Here is a 22,378-nt window from a genome sequence, read left to right as displayed (position 1 = left end):
TAGAGGCCGAGCGAAAAGCTGGATGAGACAACAGAGCAGAGGACACAGACGAGATCTTCACCACATTAAAGGAAATATATTTAAAAAACAAAACAAAAAACGCTCATGCCGAAGAGCTGCTCCGTCATCGGCAGAGCCATTTATACAGGGCAGTTTGAGTAAACAGTTTGTCATGTACAGAACCATTCAGATGAACAAACAGCGTCGTCTTTTTGCTTTGCATGGACGCACCTCTTCCTCAAACAACTGCACAGAATAAAAATGGGATTTCTGAGTCAACATTAATGTTCTCAAACGACACATTTCTGAAATGCCAGAACAGTTTTGTGCACTCATTTTTATCCCGAACCCCTTTATCTTACAACAAATAAAAATTTAGACCATTTACAAACACATTTTACTACATGATTGGTAAAAATAAACTTTACAAAGTTGCCAAAATGCAAGGGATGTGCATAGGTCTTTTTTTTTTTCTTTTTTTCTCCTCGTCACCAGCTCCACCTGTTTGAATGTGTTCGTCCAGACGAATGGAATGTTTTCTGCCGTGGGTGACGGTCTGAACACAGCTAACACTGACAGCATGGACGCTCGTGAATGTTCACATGCATGAGATCTCATTCAAATCTCTAAAACATTTATGCACGTCTTTAGAGAGACAGTATCCACATGTAGAGGAGGGTGAACTGGGAAAAACAAACCAAAAAGAAAAAAAAAGGCAAAGGTTTGGTTTTAAATGAAAGCTGAATCGGTGGGTTGTGCGCTAAAGCAGCTAGGGTCTGCCGCATGGATAATGTGGGGATTATGTATTAATGGACGGGCTGGACAGATGAAAGCTATGAGGATTCTGCTGTAATAATGTTGCACTTTTTCTCTGGTACTAACAGAGAAATGGGCAGAAAAACTACAAAAATATTCCTTTTAGGAAAATGCATCATGTAAGATACTGTCTCTTTAAATTAAACGTCTACAAAATGTCGCCTCCTAGCTATATAGACATGACACTATTTAGTAATTTATTTTATTGATCTTTTTTCATTAATACAACACTACGTCTAGGTAGTCTGTGAGGGGCCAAGACTAGGCTCACTGCAGGTACACTGATGTTTTTGAACATCAGAGGTGAGCTTTTGTTTGCATCATCGGAAAGTTCTGAAGTTTTTTTCTTTTTCTTGCAGAGATTCACTGCAAAGTGTGAGGTTATGAAGGGCATAAGGTTATAGGTTGATGGGTTTGCTGATTTAGTAGACCCAAGACACTGGAACCCACTGGGCTGTGGTGCAAACCAGGTCTATGGCTTCCTCCAGGAGCCGGATAGTCTCGTCAATCTCATTATTGATGATGGTTTGGTCAAAATAGTGTGCATATGTCTTCTGGAGGATCTCCGACTCCTTCTGCAGCCTCTGTAATGACTCGTCCTGCAGCATGAAAGAAAAAGAGTGAGTAAAAGAGCAGACGAGAGGTAAAAAAAAAAAAGAAGGGCCTTTTTGGCGCTTTTCCACTGCATGGTATGGTACGGCTCGGTTCGGTACGGCTCACTTATGGCGCATTTCCACTGCATGGTACGGTACGGTACGGCTCGCTTTAAATGGTACCACCTCTGTTGAGGTTCCAAGCGTACCGTACCGATACTAAAATGTGACGTGAAAACACTGCAGATCACTGATTGGTCAGACAGAATCATCTCTACCAGCGTCATTGTATTTACGACACGAGACACTTAAACCCGCTAGATTTAAATAGCCAGTAGACAACAGCCAACGCTGTAGCACCTGTTTTAAAAGTATTTGCTTCAAAAAAGAGTATAAACTTAAAAAAAAAAGAAATGGCTGAATCGTGGTCAGTGGACGAGGTGCAGACGTTCCTCTCGTTGGTTGCCGAGGAGTGGATGGGGAAACACGGAATGAAAAATTCGCATTTAATATGATGATGTCATGGTAGTAGAGACGGCAACTATAACGATCAGTCACTTTGAAGCGGTACTAACTGCAGTGGAAAAGCAACCGAGCTAAAGCGAGCCGAACCGTGCCGTACTGAGTCAAGTCGTACCACGCAGTGGAAAAGCAAAGCGAGCCGAACCGTTCCGCGCCGAGTCGAACCGTACCAAGCCGAACCGAGCCGTACCATGCAGTGGAAAAGCGCCATTTGAAAGATCAGTGGAGGACAATGGATGAATTCGGACCATGTGCCCATTTAAGAAAATTTCATTGATGATCCCAAAGGTATTTGCAGGACAGACAATGGGAGAGTTGGGAAGGATTGTACTAGTGTATATATACAATACTGTTCAGAAGTTTGGGGTCAGTCATTTATTTGATCAGAATAAAGTAAAAACAGTAATATTGTTAAATATTATTACTATTTAAAATAACTGTTTTGTATTTATACTATCCTGGATAATGTATTTGTATTTTGTATTTTAATATATTTCAAAATGTAATTTATTCCTGTGATGGTAAAGCTGAATTTTCATCAGCCATTACTCCAGTCTTTAGTGTCTCATGATCCTTCAGAAATTATTCATATATGCTGATTTTGTGCTCATGTAACATTTATTATTATTATTAGCAATTTTGTGCAGCTCAATATTTTTGTGGAAACATTATAATATTTTTAAAAATGCATCCTTGCTGACTCCAAACTTTTGAACGTTCTAAAGCAGAGTACTTAAATGTGGATAAGGATTTTCTTAAAGGGTAACTAAACCCTAAACCAACTTTTTTTAGTTAATGCTCTGTAAGAATGGGGCTTTATTAGTGCTGTTCACTGATTCAAGTAATTTTTTTAACATTTGTGTTTAAAGTGTTTTAATTTTACAAAATATGGTGTAAAAACGTCTCAGTGCTGCCCTCTTCAGGTTGAACAGTGGCTACTGCAGTTGAATTTTCCTATTGGAAGTTGTGGTACACTCTGACGTCAGAGGGTACCAGTTAACCACACCCTAGCCTACAGAGAGATACATCTCAGATGCACGCCCCCTCTCCACTGGGCTCTGCCCACTTTTCCAGCATTTTTCAAATATTGCCAGTGGGTGGAGTCAAGCTCTGACCAGGGGTTTAGTTACCCTTTAAAAATTGCCATCTGTCAAATTGACCTTTGTTCTAAAGGTCATGAATAGAGTGGAACTTTTTTGGCTAGAACTTCGTGATCTAGCTGACTTCCTGTCATACTCACAGGCAGCTTCCTGCACCATCTGGGAAGCTGAGCATGATGTAAGGAAAGGTAGAAGAAATTAAAAAACATGCAAAAAAGTGCATGCAAAAAAAAAACAAAAAAACAGACTACATAAAGATTTAGCTGAATGAAAGAAGGAAGAGAAGTTAGGTGGAGTTATTCTGCCAGTGAGGGACGCATGCCATGGCATCTGTTTTGGATCCTGATCTCACCTCATTCATGCCAGGAGTGATTGTTGGTGCAGCAATGAAAACCACATAGGGAGCAAATTCAGCTGTCCGTAAAACCTTCAGTGCCTGAGAATAATCAAACACATTACAATATGTACAACAGTTTTATGCTCCAATCATGTGTGTCAATGTATTCCAAATAAGATATTAAACTCATTAAATTAAAGATGAAATCAAACCAGTTAGTTTTCTATTATCACAATATCACAGTTTTACACTGTTTCAATACTTTGGTTTGAGCAGATGTTGTTAGTTTTGCCTTGTAACCTTTAACAAAATAATTTAATAAGGAATACTGTTGTAATTGGGAAACAATTCATATGTGTCTTAATATCCCTTTCCATTTGCCTTTTGTAAAGTCCCTATAACTAACAACAGACAGTTCTCTAAAGGAAGCGACATCATTTCTGGTATGTAAAAAACAACATAAACATTAATTCTATTTGACTTCATAGTTTTATGGTATTAGTTGCTTTGTCTCAATCTAAAACATTCCAGACTGTTTGATAATATTCTGGAAATTACTATGAAAATATCAAAACATGGTTTAAAAAAAAAAAAATCAAATCAATTTTAAAAATGACTCTCATGTAAGATAACTCAATTCCTCACAAAGCAATGGCTAACTAATCTTAGGTCTTTATTTCCATCATATTAGTTTGTATTATAATAAATAGAGTTCAAGTGCTTCAGCTTAACCAGAGCATATTTCCTAAAGTCTTTAAAGCTATCTGATTTAAAGGAGCTGCATCACAGTAATGACGTGCAGGGTTTATGTCAGAACATCTTCTGTCATTAATACATGCTGAGGGCAGTGAAATGTTCACCTGTGGCTCTACGTCCAGTATGGCTATGAGTCCCTGCTCGTGGATCTTGCGTATCGTCTCCAACCGAGTGCCGTACATTGCATCCTCGTGGCTCCCGTACTCCAGGTAATCGTTGTTGGAGATGTCCTGCATCATTTGGTCGTGGGTTACAAAGAAATAATTCTTGCCGTTCTCTTCTTCTTTCTTTGGAGGTCTGGTCGTGTCTTTTGGGGCAGAGATGAGTTTGCGGTTATCAGTTCAACAGTATCGGTGTGCAATCATGTGGACTGTTAGAGATTTGGGGAAGTTTCTTACGTGGAATGGGGTAAGCAAATCTGTCTGGGTGTTTGGTGATGAGCGTGTTCTTGATGTGTCTTCGGCCAACACCGTGGGCACCTGCCAGTTGAACAAACCACAAACGTAAGAGACAAATACTTCCTACCAACTAACAAAAGTAAGATGTGGAATTAAAGCCTACATACACACCTAGTAAAACTAATGTTTTCCTCTTGAACGCTGGCAACTTCACGACTTCCTCATAAGTGACCAGATCTAGTTGATCAAACACTAAAAACAAACAGAAGACTGTTATTTAATAAGGGCGAAGGATTGATCTTAAATTTCCAAAATTGTATGTTATTGTTATTAGACTCCAACAAACCAGTGGTTCTAAAGTAAAAAAACAAAAAAAACCAAAAGTTGAATCTTACATAAGAAAAGGAGGATGTTTTGAGGGGGGGTAATGCTATTGGTGTTTGTTCTCGATGAGGACTCTGCATGTGTTTTGGCAGCTAATGTAATGTTACAGGCCTGATGGGGGATTTGATACTGTGCCTGACTGACATTCAATCTCCACTGCAGCTGATTGGCATCATCAAAAACTAAACTGAGAGAAAACATCCCAGCCACTCGCACTTAGCATTTCTACATATTCAAACTTTCACCAATGTCAAACCTGGAGACATTTTACGTGTTCATTTTCCTATATTTCGTACTTTATTTAGATTACCTGTGCAGTCATCTAACGCTCAAAGTTAAAGTTAATCTTTAAAAACGCTAATTTAATAAAACAGATAAATGCAAATCTATAAATGAATATCCATTATTCACTATTGCATTTAAAACTTAAACTTAATTTTACTTTGTGTTTTCCTTTACATTTACTCTACCATTCAAAAGTTTGGGGTCAGTAAGGCTAATGTTTTTGAAAGAAGTCTCTTATGCGGTTATGCTATCGCATTCGTGCAACTTAAACCTTAGAGCATGGCTCTAGCAACGGCAAGGTCAAGGGTTCGATTCCCAGGAAATGCATGAACTGATGAACCTGAACGCAATGCAAGTCACTTTTAATAAAAGTGTCTGCCAAATGCATAAATGTAATGTAAATGTATGTTGTGCGTAAATGCACCAAGGATACATTTATTTGATAAAAAGTACAGTACAACTAATTCAAATAATTGTTTGAATTTATTCCTAATTTATTTATTTACTCAAGTCTTCAGTCACATGACTCTTCATATATTCTAATATGCTGTTTTGGAGTACAAGAAACATTTCTGATCATCATCAATGTTGAAAACATAATTGAACAAATATTTTTTTTCTAGGATTCTTAGACGAATAGAAAGTTCAAATGACCAGCAAATGTACTTAGGCAGCATTGTGTCTTTACTGAAACTTTCAATCAAATGAATGTGTCCTTGCTGAATAAAAGTATTAATTCTATTAAAAACACCTTACTGACCCCAAACTTTACAATTTTAATATCGGTGCATTCTTATATGCATGTGCAAGTGAGATTTATGAGTTACAACAGAGTGAATGATTATCAGCTTGATTTCAGTCATCACACAAAGCCATGACTTTAGTACAATAGTTGCATGGACTACTTCTATGGTGCTTTTTGGTCACTGTATGCTTGTTGAATGGGAAAAAAAAATCGGAGAAAAACCCCCCTGCTAATTATCTTCTTTTGTGTTCCAAGGCAGAAAAAAAGCCATACAGGTCTGGAACGATATGAGGGAGAGTAAACGATGAGAGAATTGTTTTATTTTTCTGTCAACTATTCAAACATTAACAAAAATGCTACATACACCTGTTAATTCTCACAGTTAGATGCTGTAACGAAAAAAAGAGTAAAAAAGCTGAAGGGCTAGAGCGATGATTCCTCTGAAATATGACTGCACTGAAGGACAAAGTATCACAGCTATTGTGAACTTTCACAAAGCTATACCACTAAGCCTTTTCTACCAGTGTTATGGTTGCATAATGAGTAAAACTGGCTGCAGTGTGCATGCGGGGGGTGTTGAGGAGATATCATGCATGTGTGCAGGAGACAGTGAGTTGACTTGGCTGTGGGAAACGTGAGCCATCTGTGTCAATTCCAAGTGAAATGTGATTCCAGCACTCATCTCCCTCTCTGAATAGATGTCTTAAATGATTCATGCTCCTTTTTCACATGACCTTGAGTGTGCAGCTCTATATGTGTAGGATGCTTAATGGATTTGCACACAGAGAAGCCTCATGCCATGTGGTGGATATAGTGAATATAGATGCACAGGGTTGAGAGAATACAGAATTAGCAGGAAACTAAAAACACAACACTGAACAAAACAAAACCACAAATGAGTACCACAAACATTCAAACACACAATTAAAAATATCTTTGTTTTGTTGATTGAGAAAAAATGGAATTTGCTAACGGGCATAGATGGATTCGGGGTTAATAAGATCACCACAGCAAAAGCGTTGAGTGAGACAGAGAGACAGATAGAGAAAGACAGAATTAAGCACAGAGGCTGTTGTATGCCACAGCAACACAGTTACTTACATGCACAGAGGCCATTGGTAGATAGACAGCATGTAAAATGGACAGGGGAGGGGGGGTCATTGAGTTATGGCTCAGTTAACATCAGTAAACAAATACAAGAACAAGCACGCTTAAAGCTGTAATGTCCGAAGCACAGAGACATGATGACCATCCGTGAGCTCGGGCTGCTCTGGATGGGACGCTTTCAGAGTGTTTGACACATCACGGCTCTGAACAATGAAACATGCCTCTGACATTCACAGCAATGCACTTGCATATCAAGGCTGGAATCTGAAAGCTGCAATTAAAGGGTGGTATTAAGAGGTTTTTGTGATCATCTGGTAAGTATTATAATTCGCAGTCACCATATGAGTAACGTTCTATTGCAGTAACGCTATACATCATGACATATATGGACATAGAAATATCACATGATCATGCTGTAATGGCTTTTCTTGGATAATCCAGTGAATAAAACAATTATTTTCTATTTTTTATGAACTCGATAGACACAAACCAATAGATCAGATTAAGCATAATAAATGATACTGATAATTACTCAAATATATACACTAATGAGCCAAAACATTATGACAACCTGCCTAACTCTTCATCATGTTCCTCAAACCATTCCTGAACAATGTGTGCAGTGTGGCAGGGTGCATTATCCCGCTGAAAGAGGCCACTTTCACCAGGGAACACCATTGTCATGAAGGGGTGTATCTGGTCTGCAACAATGTTTAGGTAGGTGGCACGTGTCCACATAACTGTCTGGACCCAGGGTTTTCCAACAGAACATTTCCCAGAGCATCACACTCCCTCCACCGGCTTGTCATTTTCCCATAGTGCATCCTTGTGACCTCACTGCCCCAGGCAAACGGCGCACACATACACGGCCACCCACGTGACGTAAAAGAAAAAGGGACTTGTCGGACATGGCAACCTTCTTCCACTGCTCCAAGGTCCAGTTCCCACGCTAGCGTGACCTTGTGTACTGTAGGTGCTTTCGATGGTGGACAGGGGTCATCAAAGACAATCTGATTGATCTGTAACTACGCCCCATACGCAGCAGAGTGCAATGCACTGTGTGATGTGACATATTCCTCTCATAACCATTATAAAAATTTTGTGGACCTTCTGTTGGCCTGGACCATAGCCTTTGTTGCCCTCGTGCATCGATGTGCATTGGACGCCCAACACCCTGTTGCCGGTTTGTCCCTCCATGGACCACTGTTGGTACATTCTCACAACTACTGACTGGAAGCAAACCACATGCCTTGCTGTTTCAGAGATACTCTGACCCAGTCTCCTTGCCATAACAATTTGGCCCTTGTCAAAGTCGATTCCTGCCCATTTCTCCAGCATTCAACACGTTGATTACGAGAACTGATTGTTTGCTTACCATCTAACCTACCCAGACCTTAATATGTGGCCTTGTTAGGAGATCAACGATATTCGCTTTACCCGTGACTGGTCATAATGTTTTGGCTCATCAGTGTATACTGTGGTATAAACAATAAAGCAAAATCTCTACTGGCTGACAGATTTCTACCATTGCTGTGTATCATTGCTCTTGCTATATGGTTGCTAAGTGGTTTCTTTAATGTTCAATGCTAGGTGGTTTCTTCAATGTTTCTGTATACACTAACATTCAAAAGTTTTGGGTCTGTACGATTTTTTTTTAATGTTTTTTGAAGATGTCTCTTATGCTCACTAAGGTAGCATTTATTTGATCAAAAAGTAAAAATGTAACATGTTAAAATATTATTATAATTTTAAATAACTATGAATTATATATAAAAAATATATATATATATTACTGACCCCAAACTTTTGAACACACTCTCTCTGCATGACGTTAACGTGCCATTCATGTATGTAACTAGAAAAACAAGCAGCTTGAACAAACCTGTCTTGTGTAAAATACAAACAAATGTAATCAGTCCGTTTTTTTTTTTTGTTCACCATACAATGAAAAGTGGATTTAGATCATGTGTGTCAATGCTGAAATAACTAGGCTGGAACTTCCTGCACTTGAGATGCACAGATGCACTTCCTGGCTTGTCAATATGTACATGTCTCTAAATAGAGGTCTATTTTCTTTATAAGCCTGTTGCAGCGATGTTGATTTGTTTTTGTCTCGAGTCTCCCAAATATGAAATTCTCCTTGTGAAGGACAAGTCCTTAACAACTGCTTCCTACTGGAAAATCCCCAACCATATGCTTCCCATTTCCCGTTCCTAACCTGATCTGAACCTGCGCATTAAAGCTTGAAAAGCCCAAAGCACAACTCTAACAAAGCCGCCATAATCAAAACAGTTTTAGACAATTAAACAATCCTAGAGGAATTCGTGACAAGACCAGAAAAAAAATCTGTAATACTCCGAAGAGTCCCATTTCCTGCCTCTCTGACTGAGTGAGCTCAACTCAGACTCTCTAAAGTGGGGCACTGGGCTCAGAAGGGATTATGTCTGATCTGCGCTCCCTGCCGCTGCTGGCTGAGGGGTGTGTGCTGAACACAGCGTTTTTGATCACCTAAGTGATTGGGTGCTCAGAGAACATTGTGATTCCAGCAGCCCAGATATGATCAGATCTACCGTCAGGCCTCCTAAGACCAGAAACACTTTATGCAAGTATGCAAATGCAGATTCAAATGCTTGGCCAACACATTTCTGACATATTGTTGGCAATTTTGACAACTTTAACCAACTTTCTCAGCATGACTTTATCCAAACAAACCTGGGGGGGAAAAAATCTGAAAATATTTCAATAATTTATTTTGGCATTAGAACGGTGATAATCATTAATTTTTTGCAACAATTTTTTTTGCAAAACTAAGAATTCTGAGCATGCACCACTGTTCAAAAGGTTGTTTTTTTTTACATTTTTTAAAGAAATCTCTAATCAGCAATACTGTGAGATATATATATATATATAGATATATAGATCTCACAGTATTGCTGTGTATATATATATAAAAAAAACTCTTTTCTGTATTATACAAATAAAAAAAAATGTTTTATTCCTGTGGTGACAAAGCAGCCATTATTTTGTCTTCAGCATCACAAGATTCTTAAGGAATCTATGGAGCGAATTATGTGCCATAATTAAACAAACAAATCCAGCATTTTGCAAACAAACTACTTTGCAATCTACTTTGCAAAGGAAAACTCGACTCGCAAACAAACAGAAAGCAATGTGCAAGTACAAAGGTCAGTTTGAGTGAAAATGCAGTTGAGTAACAAATATGTGTTGTGTTTTACAAATATAAATAAATGAGCCAAGATAATACTTCACAAATAAATACAAACCATCCTACAAATTGCATGTAACCTTTGAACAAATACCAAATCTAGTGCATACAAATGCATATCTGTCTGTTATGATTGTGACACTTGGCTTTTTATGAGATCTCTCGGCTCGATTTTCTCACAAATGTGTCCAGGCAGATTTTCTCACAAATGCAGTTGAGCAACTTCCTAGTCTCTCCCGGGAGAAGCACTGATTTGAAACTTGCCTTTGCCTACAGCTGAGGAAAATGACCAGTGAACGGGTGTGTTTCTGTCTTATTTGATCTATAATTAACCTTTTTGAGGTTTTCTTTTGCAAAATGTTTATTACATATCTAGACAGAATCCACATTAGCACTTAGTAGCAAGTGCGAGTCGAGTTTTCCTTTGCGAAGTAGATCGAGTTTGTTTGCAAAATGCTGGATTTGTTTGTTTAATTATAGCACATAATTCGCTCCATAGGAATCACTCTAATATGCTGATTTGGTGCTCAAGAAAAATGTTGTATTATCAATGTTTAAAACTATTGTGCTGCTTAATATGTTTGTGGAAAACTTAATACATTTTCTCAGGATTCTTTGATAAATAGAAAGTTCAAAAGAACAGAATTTGTTTGAAAAATGTTTTACAGTTACTTTCGATCGATTTAATGTGTCCTTGCTGAATAAAAGCATTAATTTCTTTAAACCTTTTGAATGGTAGTGTACTTTCTGTATATATATATTTTTTCGGAAACACTGCATAATGCAACAATGTGAAATCAATGTTATGTACAGTAGCTAGAGGGGGTTGCATTCACATACTTGCGTATAACATGTTTCAGGCTTTGTGATGTTAGGAGTGAAGTCTATGTCTACAGTCTAAACTAACAAATCCACATTTTTAGGAAGCTCACCTTTAAACTATTCTACACCATCAGGGATATCTTGACAAAATGATGGCATCATTTAACATCTTGTGTGTTCAAAGGTGGTAACCTGACCCTATTTTAGCTAGTATTACAGACTGAATTAGGACCTTAATGACTTGCTTATATAAGATGTTAAAAGCAGTGGGGTTCACTGTGCCTCTAACAAGATCATATAATTGCCACCTTTCATAACGACAGGATCATTTTATATAGAGGTTGTAAAATGTGTGCCTAGTTACAGTACATCTGAGAGCAGGAGGTGTTCCACTACATCTGCAGTTTTAGTGGAGGTCTGTGTGTTGGTTTAGACCTGAAGCCATGATGAAGACGTGAACTTCTGCTGACCACATATAGTCATATAGAGTCACTCACAGCAAAGACACACTCTCTCTCTTTCTCTCCTCTGGCCCTTTATCAGCAACCATAAACTCTTATGGAAAACATGGGCGTCTCACGTATTGTTTTTTGATAGAATATACGCATAAACACATTTGTTGTATAGTGTACATGCAGGTGTGCTCATCTGCAATAACTAGCTAGGTTTCCACTGTGGCTGGCTTTAATGAGCCCCTTTGGTACTTGAAGCAAAATGAAAGACTCTCTAGAGCACTCTTAAGAGACTGTGTGGTCAGGGACAGCAAGCAGAATCAGACACACAGCTACTTGGCTATGTATTGGCACAAGTCACCCTGCTATTTGTGGAAATGCTGCAGTCAGGACCTCGGGTTATTTGAGCTAGAGAGTACAGGGCCCCGTTACCTGCCCATACCTACCACCAGACACACAGGAACGGACGTTCACTACAGCTTCTGAACTACAGTCTGAATCATTCAAAAGAGGTGTTTCTAGCAACAACTGCTGACAACCATCCCATGACAACCATCCCATGACAACCATCCCATGAGGGTAAAAGTCAGCTTTTGCAGAAAAGCAGGAACTAATATAAACACGAGACTTAGTGTTATAGACATATATGCATTCTTTCTCATGGAGTTCCACCTGGACTGAATTAGCGATGGGCATCAACCACAGTGTTCTATTGTGCTTCTGATCATAAACTGTTTCTGAGCATCTGACGACAGAAAAGATGTGTAAAAAAATTCAGTGCAACTACATGATTATGAATTAAGATTATGAATTACCAGGTCAATTAAAACAGGTGCCATATGTGTCTACCATGAGTTAAGGTCTCCTGGTTTTGATATGTTTGTCAGTAAGGGACAATCTAAAAATGGCAGCCCTGTTATGATTTTGTATAGTAAACAACTGATAATTGAAAAGTGGATATTTGTAGAAATACAAGCATTAAAATTCTCTTTTTAAGAGTGCAATTTTCTTTAAAAAATAAATCGTACTGACCCCAAACTTTAGAATATACTTTTGTATATATACACTCAAGCTATATAAATAATTTTAATATAAAATAATATATAATATACTGTATATTTAATATAATAAAACATTATTCATTTAGCTTGAGATAGCACAATGGAATTACCATGCTCAAAATAAAAATGTACCTACAGTATCAAACTACAGTATAAGAGGCTGCCAATTTATGAAATGACACAATGGTTGTTTTACACACGTCTCCACAAACATTTGCAAAACAGACTTTAAAGATAAAATTCTTAAAAATGAAGGTTTATCATTAATCATTAATTGTGTACAGTATATATCCCGGGCAGCTGTCCATGTGACGTCAGACTCCCATGTCTCAACAATGACACCCTATTTCCAAGTAGGAAGCATAACTTTCAAAATACACTTCCTACTCTGCAAACTATTAGTAAACAGTAAACTTACTGATCTTAGAGCCTATTTGATATTAAGGGCTGTTCACACCACGGACGATAACTATAATGATAACGTTTTAAATATCGTTCTAATTAAATGAAAATAGGAAAGTCCATGTCACAGCTATACGGATAATGACATAGTGGAACGATATTGTTGGAATCAGTATCAGAATGATTTTGTCCAGTTGATGAACAACAAAAACATTGACAGCCAATCAGGATTCACTCGACTTGATTGAGCTTTAGGATTTAAAGGTGTTAGACAACATGTTATTATGTACTAGTGTGGAGATCTATATAGTTATAGTTATCATTCTTGGTGTTAACAGGGGCAGATAACTAACTAACTAGATTACTAAAGAGTTACTAGAGTTGATTGACCAGCATCATCTGTTGTCTATATGGAGATAAAAGAAGCCCAGTGGAAACTGTACCTGCGTTGTGCTTTGCTAGGTATTTGTCTTTGTACTGCTTTTTCTTCTTGCCAAACCAAGTACAGCTCGCCTGCTGCTCTTGCTTGGTTTTCTCCATGGCTATACAAGCCACCCGCCTAGAACAAAACAAACAAAAGAAAAAAACAATTAGATGGACATGCAGCATATCTTTTAGTGCTTTTAAATCATATTGAGAGCGGCTTGCATTGTTCTGAATCTTCATTCCCTCCTCACTCAGCACAAGCCAATCGTAATCTTCTGACTTCCATCATTCAAATAAAATAAATGATTCAAATTGCTCATTCTGCTCTAGAAAAGAACCAAACTTGCCACTCCTGGAGTTCAGGTGAGGGAATCAGACCCGCCGTGCCATTCTTGGTGTTTTCCAGTTTGCCTTGCCACCAGTTGTGGTCATCTTTGTTGATAATCTGGATTATGTCACCCACTCTGAAGCGAATTCCAGCCTCTTTACAGGGGATGAGATCATCCTTCGCCGGGTCATACTCGAACTGTGCCCGTACATAAATCTGAGAAGAGACATGTTCAGCTGAAGTCAGAAAAGCCCTAGAGTGGCACAAGGAAAGGAGACTGACTGATGGAGGAGGTCAGGGTACATATGGCGGTCAAGGTACAACTGGGCATCAGGGTTCAAGTGGAGATCAGGTTTTGGTTGCGATGAGAGGCATGCTTGGCTGAAGCTCTGTATGAGGGCGAGTTATGTTACGGAGCCCTCGCTGAACATTTAGTGCAGTTGGATACCAAAATGCGGTCTGAGAGTAGAGTGGTGTGTGACTCCCGCATTTAAAAAAATTACATTGGATTGACTAAAAGGGGCCTTTAAGTATAAATTGTGCACAAATTGAGCTTAACATTATATTTTCTAAGAATCACAGTGATGATGTAATTGTTTTTGAGTCCTTGGTACATTTGGACTTAAATGGTTACACAACAGTTTTTCAGAGCAGTGGATTGGGCTCATTCTTTAAAATCTTACCTGGATGGAAAATTTATCCTTGATTGGAGGTCTGGAGATCTAGGGCATGAGAGTATTACAAACATCATGCAATATCATGGCACTGTGGCTGCATTAGTATGGCACTGTGAGCAGGGGTTGGGGAGATGAAGAATGCAGCTACGAAAGCTAACATTCAGAAAAGTTATGGGTCGACATAAAGGAACAAAGCAGGGTGGAGATTTCATTCACATCACTGTGTTATCATCACTTGTAATATAGTGAATAATTTGAAGCACTCGGTGACGCACTTCAACCAACACAGATGTGCTTGTGCTGGCAGATGGCGCCCTCTGCTGATCGCCTATCTTCCTTTCTACTTCTCATCCTATTAGGACACAGTTACTCAAGGTGAGGACTAGAGATAAGGAGAACAAATTGGGATGAGCTCTTTCATCCCTCATCGTCTGCTTTGTTGATTTACAGGGTAATCTAGTTGAGATGTGAAAGGATACACACACCACTCTGTAGCCCAGAGCCAGTAGAAAAGCATAAAACTGCATAGGGTTCGATCAGGACAGACACAACAATTTGAAAAACTTGATTGATTCACTTCTTTAATAAAGTCCAACAGGGACAGAATGATAGTTGGGCCGGTGTTTTATGGTTTATGTGGAGTTACTCATTTAAAAAAAAAAAAAAGTGAAACATTAGCAAGTTTTATTGTTGACATGCTGTTGACAAAATTTAATTTGTTTATTGTTGACAAAAAGTTGGATAAATTGGGTCTTTTTAAGAAAACTGTTATTTTCTATTATTGATCTCTTAGCTGTTACAGTCTTTAGTGTAATCAATTGTCTGTGAGGTTATTCGTCACAACACATGAATAATTCACTTATTTATTTTTAAGAAGAGTACAGATAAAATGCTACTAATTTATTACATTTATTTCAAATCTTAATGGTTGTTTTAGACATTTTCCCAACTGTTGTGCTGCTAACGCATAGAATAACCCACTTGTAAGACTAAAAATGTATGTTAAAATTATACATTTATTTAAACTTTTTTAGTAGTCACTAAAACAACATAATTAATAAGACCTCTGCATTTGCAATCTTGTTATAGTGTAAATACAATGCAATAACACTACAACCAGTCTGTCTGCAGAGCAACTCAATTATGCAGTGAGATGTAGTGAATGGTGTTAGTGCAAGAACTGATTAAGAAAGTAGGGTGTTAATAGCAGTGAATCACTAACTTCTTGTTCATTCAATCTCAAGCACAAAAGCAAAATGGAAAGTCAATAGAGGAGGCTAAGAAGACTGAGGAATGCTCTATTCACCTGGCGTCCTTTTGGCTGGATGGTTGATGGCAAGTCCTGTAAAGCAAAGCCCAGCAGTGAAATAGAGACTGACCATTTACAGAGGAAAGGCAGACTTTGACTCATGAAAGACGTTAACAATAAAAAGACAAAACGTAACAAAAAATCTGGTTGAGAGGAGACAATGCTAACTCCACAGGGGAGGATGACAAAAGTTTCTTCATTTTATGTGTATGCGTATGTTAAAAGAGAAGGTCGGCTGTTGAAGGTAAATCTTGCAACAGCAACGCACAAGAAAGCAAGGAGCAAGCAAGCAGCTTTAGCACCACACTCCATTCAAGCATGTTCATGAGGTGGAGATTAACTCTCCACTATTAAGAACACCAAGAGGGTCCCACTGGGTCCATATCAGGGATGAGCGATATTAGAAAACATTTATATCATGTTATTCTTACAAAATCTGGTTTTTTTTTTTAATGAATTTATTTAAATATTACTGGTTTTAAGACTTAAAACCATGTCCAAAGTAAAGGAAGGTTTATCACACATTTAACGAATTATTATTATTCATTTAAAATTTAAATTAAATAATTAAATAACTTATTAGTTATATATTTATTATAAATAAATAAATAAATATAAATAAATATATAAATATAAATATAAATATAAATATATATATATATATATATATATATATATATATATACACACTTAATACTTAAATACTTTATTATTATATTTGTATGACTAAATATTGATTACAAATATTTCTTCTGCTTAGAATAATTTTTAGGAATATATCCCAAAGAATACATGACAGGAAACCTTTTTCCACTTTCCTAAACTTTTTCCAAACTTGATCCATTCTTTTTAATGTCATTACCAGGCCAGCAGTAAAATATAAGAAAATTTCTATTTTCTATAGATTTATTGTGTCAACGTCTGTATCGCCCACCCCTAGTTCATATACCGGGCTAATGCAGATCTCACTGGATTTTGTTAGAAGTATGCATGCAATAAAAATTGATGCTAGGAATCCTTCGCATGCCTCCATAGAGTTTTGCCTAATCATTGTGCTCACTGTCTGCAATTAGGCTATAGATCACTGATATTAACTCATGGGGATATTTAATTACAAACAACTATAGTAGATCCCACATTCACTGTACATAACACTCCCCTTCAGTGGATGTACAGTGTTTACAGAAACAGTATTAACACTGACAGTCAGAGTGATTTACAGCAGCACAGAGCACACCAATTTGTGAACTGAGATAACGGAATCTAGCAAACTATGTTCAATGGATGTTACTTGCGGTCTTGTTCAGTCGTTGTGTTTGTGTTTATTGAGACTGTCAAAAAAAAATTCTAGTGAAACATAAAAACAAACTGGGAAAACAAAAAATACCATAAAACTGGACATTAAACAGATTTAATAACATCTAGTGCAAATTAAGAGGGTATGATTGCAAGAATTGGGTGAAATAATCACAAACAACATTAGGAGATTGTTGGGGGGAGGGAAGGGGAGTCGTTATTTGAGGTTGCCTGGGATCCTTACCAAGATAGAACTGTTAAGGCTGGAATGGCCATTAGCAGGGGACTGTCTGGAGGTGGAGGGGGATTCTTTCTGTAATAAGATATAAAGGTCAGCGAAACAGCAGAGCAAACGGACACTAGGCCAACACTGCGGTAAGAAATTGGGGACATCATGTAAGGGAAACCAAAAGATTTGCTTGAGATGAAAGTTATTAAATGGACATTTTTAAAGCATAGTAATGTTATTGTTGCAAAGGGAAATATGTTGTGAACATCAGGCCATATTGCAGCTTCCCACAAGAGGGGGGGCCAACACAACTTGGTGTAAAACATCTTCCCAGAGAGATTTAAAGTGAAATCTGACCTCTTTAATGCCAACATGTGTTTAGAAATGAGGAATCGTGTGATATGGAAGGGGAGTTTTATGAGAAATATTTATCTGTATGCAATACGGTACAGATTAACTTTATAAATTGTGAATAATGCTGCAACACTGTCAGACTGTGAAACATTCTCACATTATACATCTAAACTCCTCTCAAAATTGGTAATATGTAAGGGAGGGTTCCGGTATCTTGGTTGTGAAATTGGTGTGCGGTAGTGTCTGAACCGGGCCTTTTGGTCCGGCAGGATGGAGGCTTTTGGGGAGAAAAGCGTTAACACGCAGCCATCAGGCAGGCAGTTAGTCACACAAGAGTCCACGGCAATCAAACCCCACCACACAAGGCCACGACAGCACTGCGGAGAGAGGAGACTGGCAGAGACACAGAGCAGAAGAGAGTGCAAAGGCCACAGAGGCCGTTACCTCACAGGACGACTGCTGCGTGCGGTAGCTGGGCACAATCTTAAAGGTGATGCTGCCTCTCATTTCTCGCTGTCAATAGAAAAAAACAAAAAGCTAATTATTAAAAAAGGTACATTTTACTGGATTATGTCTGGACAATGGTGGTAAAGTTTAATGCCTGTTTAAGAGACTCAAATGAAAATGTGTCATCTACTCATCTTCATGTTGTTCCAAATCCATATGATTTTCTTACTTCAAAGGAACACAAATGGAAAAAAGTAGACAATACAAACAGTAGCTTTGTGTTAAGCAGTGTTCAGATCGACAGACTGATTTCTAGACTGCTCTCCACTCACTGAGCATGTAATATCTGTTAAAGTTCACCTCACTTGACAAAACATGTTCATTTGGAACACCCTGCGATGTCATCAAACAGACAAGTCACCATGAAATAAAAATTTACAATTCTTATTTTTATGGAATATAGCAGTGTTTATTACTATATGTAAATGTATCCATGCACATCATTGTTTTTAAATAACGTGCCCTCTTAATCTTTAATGAAAAAACTACATTTTTTTCCTCAATCAAAAAGCCATCTAACTCATATGAAAGGCTCAATAGGGAAGAAAAGATGCTCGCAACTTCTGCTTCATGCAGATTTTTAAGGTATGATGACATAAAAAATAAATAAAAATAAACGTAAATAAATATAATTTACCATACATTTGTGTAATAGACATGACATCCATGTGTATTTAAGTAAATACCTTTATCATTTAACTAATAAATATAATTTTTTTATATTTTATATTTGAAAGTGCTAAACTGAGTGATAAGTGTCTGTTACGATGTTTAATATAAAAAGGAATGCAATTTGGTTATATTAGAAGTGTATATTATCTTATTTAACCTGTGAAGTCCACTTTGCAGGGCACTTACAGTCGAATGGACCACCTTTAGAAAAAGAACAAAATCTACTCTAAGTCATCAGTGGTTGAGGTCTGGCAGTCTGGACATTTTGCTAGATAACTCCATTTGTGTTCAATGAAAAAAAACCCTCATCATAGTTCAAACAACATGAGTGTGAGTAAATGGTAACAATTTAAATGGTTGGGTAAACTATTCCTTTAAAGAAAACCATAGCTTAAAAAAAGGTTGTTCCCACTCACAAGCATCTTCTGAAGCTGCTCCACCGTTTGATTTGCTACACTTATGCCGTTGATCTCTCTGATCTCGTCTCCAATGTGTAAAGTTCCTGATTTGTGACAAAGTGAGACATTACACGTGTTAATAAATGGCGGTAATATTACAGTCTTCATAATTTGATATCTATCTTGACTACTTTCACTTCGTGAGATTGTCCTGCTTGATGATGGCATGTGTTTGTTTGGCAAGTGGGTAAGGCCTGTACGTCAGTGTTACACTGCTGCCAAGTTCCAAGAGATTGTGCTATCTGCCCTTCACGAGGTAACGGCACACACTCTCAAGCTTGCCATGTAGAAATGTGTATTGAGGGGTCTGTTTTGAAGCAGCATGGGTTGCATATCATTCCTATTAATTTATCAAGTGTTTATGGAAATATAAAAATATAGAAGTGGCTGCAGTGTATGTAGCAGTGTGGGGTGAATTTTTAAAGACTACCAGGTTTTAAGGGGGGATCTGTTCTGGTGCATGTACCTTGTCTGTGGATCATTCCTCCATGCATTATTCTTGCCACAATGCAATGGTTCAGGTCGTTCATTTTCAACGTGATGCCCTGAAACAGAGCCCACAAACTCATTTGAAGCCACATTGATGAGAATGTCAAACTTTCAGGAAGTGGATATAAACTGTAACGACTGTGAGAACTTAATCAACAACACGATCAGCTCAGCGTGGCAAAATGCATGCAGAATCTCACAACACAGGATATTTAATGTGCAGAGCTAGTGTTTGCACTTAGAAAGTGAAGGGATCAAAAACTCTAAAATTTAAAGAGTAGCTATGATAGCTACTCTAACTACAAGAGAAACTGTTCTCATGTTCATGCTAGGCATATATGCTAGACATATAAGTTTATATATGTGTACATGTAAAGTTAAGCATTCATACCATTGGTTCGTCTGTGTTCTTCTGGAACTGAACAAGGCGCACCCGTGTGACATTCTCTATGTCCATGTCTCCGTTCGTGCTTTCAGGTGAGTCTCCGTTGAGGTATGGTGATGTAGGTGGTGGAGTGACCCTCAGTGCCTCGTCACTGTACACCTCATGTGCCACAACATCATGTGTCTGAAGTAAGGCCTTGAAAGAAAGTAATAGAGAGAGATATATGACACACACACAAACAACAAAATCTCATAGACTGGAGGTATATTCAGCGTGAGAGTCACGCAATTGGCACTGTTCTCATGCTCTAACACCACTATTCCATTTTCTCACGCAGTTAAAAAACATCATGGAGCAAAGAGGACACAGACAATGCTCTAAATCACAAAAAGTCTGGGCTGTATAACTTAAGTTTTATTACAAAATTCAAACAATAAATACCGTTTTGGCGCTTTCAATCTGGCGTGACAGATTGCTATAGCGATGTAGACAGATCAAGTGAAGCGGGAGCGCACTTGAACCGATCATCTCTTAGGCCTACTTTTTAGTACTATTTGTTACAGCACAAAATACAAATAAATGAACTTCAGAAGGTATGTTGAAAGAACCAGTACAACTTACTGAAATGTGTCATGTCTTGCCACATAACGTTACATTTACCTCAGAAAAGTCATTCAGTGGCCATAGACTGTACAGTTAGCGAGAAAAATGAACTCTAGAGAGGAGCATTTTGCAAAGAAAAAGGACTATAATACATATTAATTTTCTTTTCTCTAAAACCATTAAAAAGAAGTTAGTATTATAACATTATTATTATAAAAGTATTATTATAAGAACACCTTACATTTGCAATATACAAATCAGTTGTAAATGAACATTTAATAACAATATCAGCTGAAAGGGTTCTCTGTATAGTTTACAACATTAGTTGAGAAAGTTTTTTTTTTCTTTTCTTTGAGAAAAATGAACATGTAGGGCAGGGTACAATGGGGCTAAATAGAACATGTGCTTATCAATATGATTGCAGAAAAATCGATAGGCCTAGGTTTTAATTGAACATTGATTGTTTTAAAACATTTTGTGGGAAAATAAATTATTAAAGTGGTTTGTTTTGTATAAAAATAGTGTAAATGTACAAGGTGGTGAGGGGGGCCTTTTACCCCACTCTGGAGGTAAAACGGTCACCAGAATGGGTCAAAAAGTCCCCATTATTGATACAAATATATATACAATACAGTGCCCTCCACAATTAATGGCACCCCTGGTAAATATGATCAAAACTGGCTGTAAAAAATAAATCTGCATCGTTTATCCTTTTGATCTTTCATTCAAAAAATTTGCAAAATTCTAACCTTTCATTGAAGTAAAAGAATTGAAAGTGGGGGGAAATCACATTATGAAATAAATGTTTTTCTCCAAAACACGTTGGCCACAATTATTGGCACCCCTAGAATTTTTTACGAGTAAAATATCTCTGAAGTATATCCCATTAATATTTACCTTTTTTAGTACACCAGGGTGACTAGGAACATGAAACTGTCCAGCTATGACTTCGTGTTTCACAGGAGTTTAAATATGAGGAAACACAAAGGCCAAATCCCCTTAATCATCCATCACAATAAGTAAAACCGCAGAATATAGTTCTGATGCGTAGCAAAAGATTGTTGAACTTCACAAAATAGAAAGTGGCTGTAAGACAATAGCTAAAGAATTGAAAATCCCCATTTTGACCATCAGGGCAATAATTAAGAAGTTCCAATCAACTAAAGATGTTACAAATCTGCCAGGAAGAGGACGTGTGTCTATACTGTCTTAATGCACGGCGAGGATGAAAGTTTGAGTGGCCAAAGACTCTTCAAGGATCAATTGCAGAGATTAGTTGAGTCTTGGGGTCAGAAAACCTACATCCCCACATGTTGTTTGGGAGGGTTTCAAGAAAAATCCTCCTCGCTCCTCCAAAAACAAACTCCAGCAAATTTAATTGTCAGACATGACTGGAACTTCAAACGGCACAGGGTTCTGTGGTCAGATGAGACTAAAAAAAATAGCTTTTTGGCAGCAAACACACTAGATGGGTTTGGTGAACACAAGGATAAAAAGTACCCCATGTGTACAATTTAATATACTGTTGGATCTTTAATGTTGTGGGCATATTTTTCTGCTGGAGGTCCTGGACTTCTTGTTCAGATACATGGCATCGTGGATTCTATCAAATATCAACAGATAAAAAATCAAACCCGGG

The 22,378-nt window shown here is 37.7% G+C and overlaps 1 protein-coding gene across 32 annotated transcripts in view; it reads right to left on the bottom strand.

Annotated features, from left to right (window-relative positions):
- Positions 1-56: 56 nt before the first annotated feature.
- The window catches only part of caska (calcium/calmodulin-dependent serine protein kinase a), a 165,758-nt gene continuing 143,436 nt past the window's right edge, over positions 57-22,378 (bottom strand). For 8 of the 32 annotated variants that reach the window (XM_084421410.1, XM_084421433.1, XM_084421406.1 and 5 more), the window contains 14 exons: positions 20,143-20,331; positions 19,729-19,807; positions 19,221-19,306; positions 18,070-18,138; positions 17,287-17,355; positions 15,744-15,779; positions 14,444-14,482; positions 13,780-13,976; positions 13,450-13,565; positions 4,694-4,774; positions 4,523-4,603; positions 4,229-4,431; positions 3,384-3,467; positions 57-1,415 (listed from right to left, as the gene is read on the bottom strand). In XM_084421410.1, coding sequence (XP_084277536.1) covers positions 1,239-1,415; positions 3,384-3,467; positions 4,229-4,431; positions 4,523-4,603; positions 4,694-4,774; positions 13,450-13,565; positions 13,780-13,976; positions 14,444-14,482; positions 15,744-15,779; positions 17,287-17,355; positions 18,070-18,138; positions 19,221-19,306; positions 19,729-19,807; positions 20,143-20,331 — 1,506 coding nt within the window. In that variant the 3' untranslated portion in view covers positions 57-1,238. The remainder of the gene's footprint in view (positions 1,416-3,383; positions 3,468-4,228; positions 4,432-4,522; positions 4,604-4,693; positions 4,775-13,449; positions 13,566-13,779; positions 13,977-14,443; positions 14,483-15,743; positions 15,780-17,286; positions 17,356-18,069; positions 18,139-19,220; positions 19,307-19,728; positions 19,808-20,142; positions 20,332-22,378) is intronic. The other 24 variants (XM_084421420.1, XM_084421422.1, XM_084421434.1 and 21 more) reach the window with 7 other exon arrangements.

This window comes from Rutilus rutilus (genome assembly GCF_951802725.1).
Source record: "Rutilus rutilus genome assembly, chromosome: 10".
Classification (NCBI taxonomy): domain Eukaryota; kingdom Metazoa; phylum Chordata; class Actinopteri; order Cypriniformes; family Leuciscidae; genus Rutilus; species Rutilus rutilus.
Note: the sequence above shows the minus strand (reverse complement) of the source record. Positions and strands in the feature narration are given on the sequence as shown.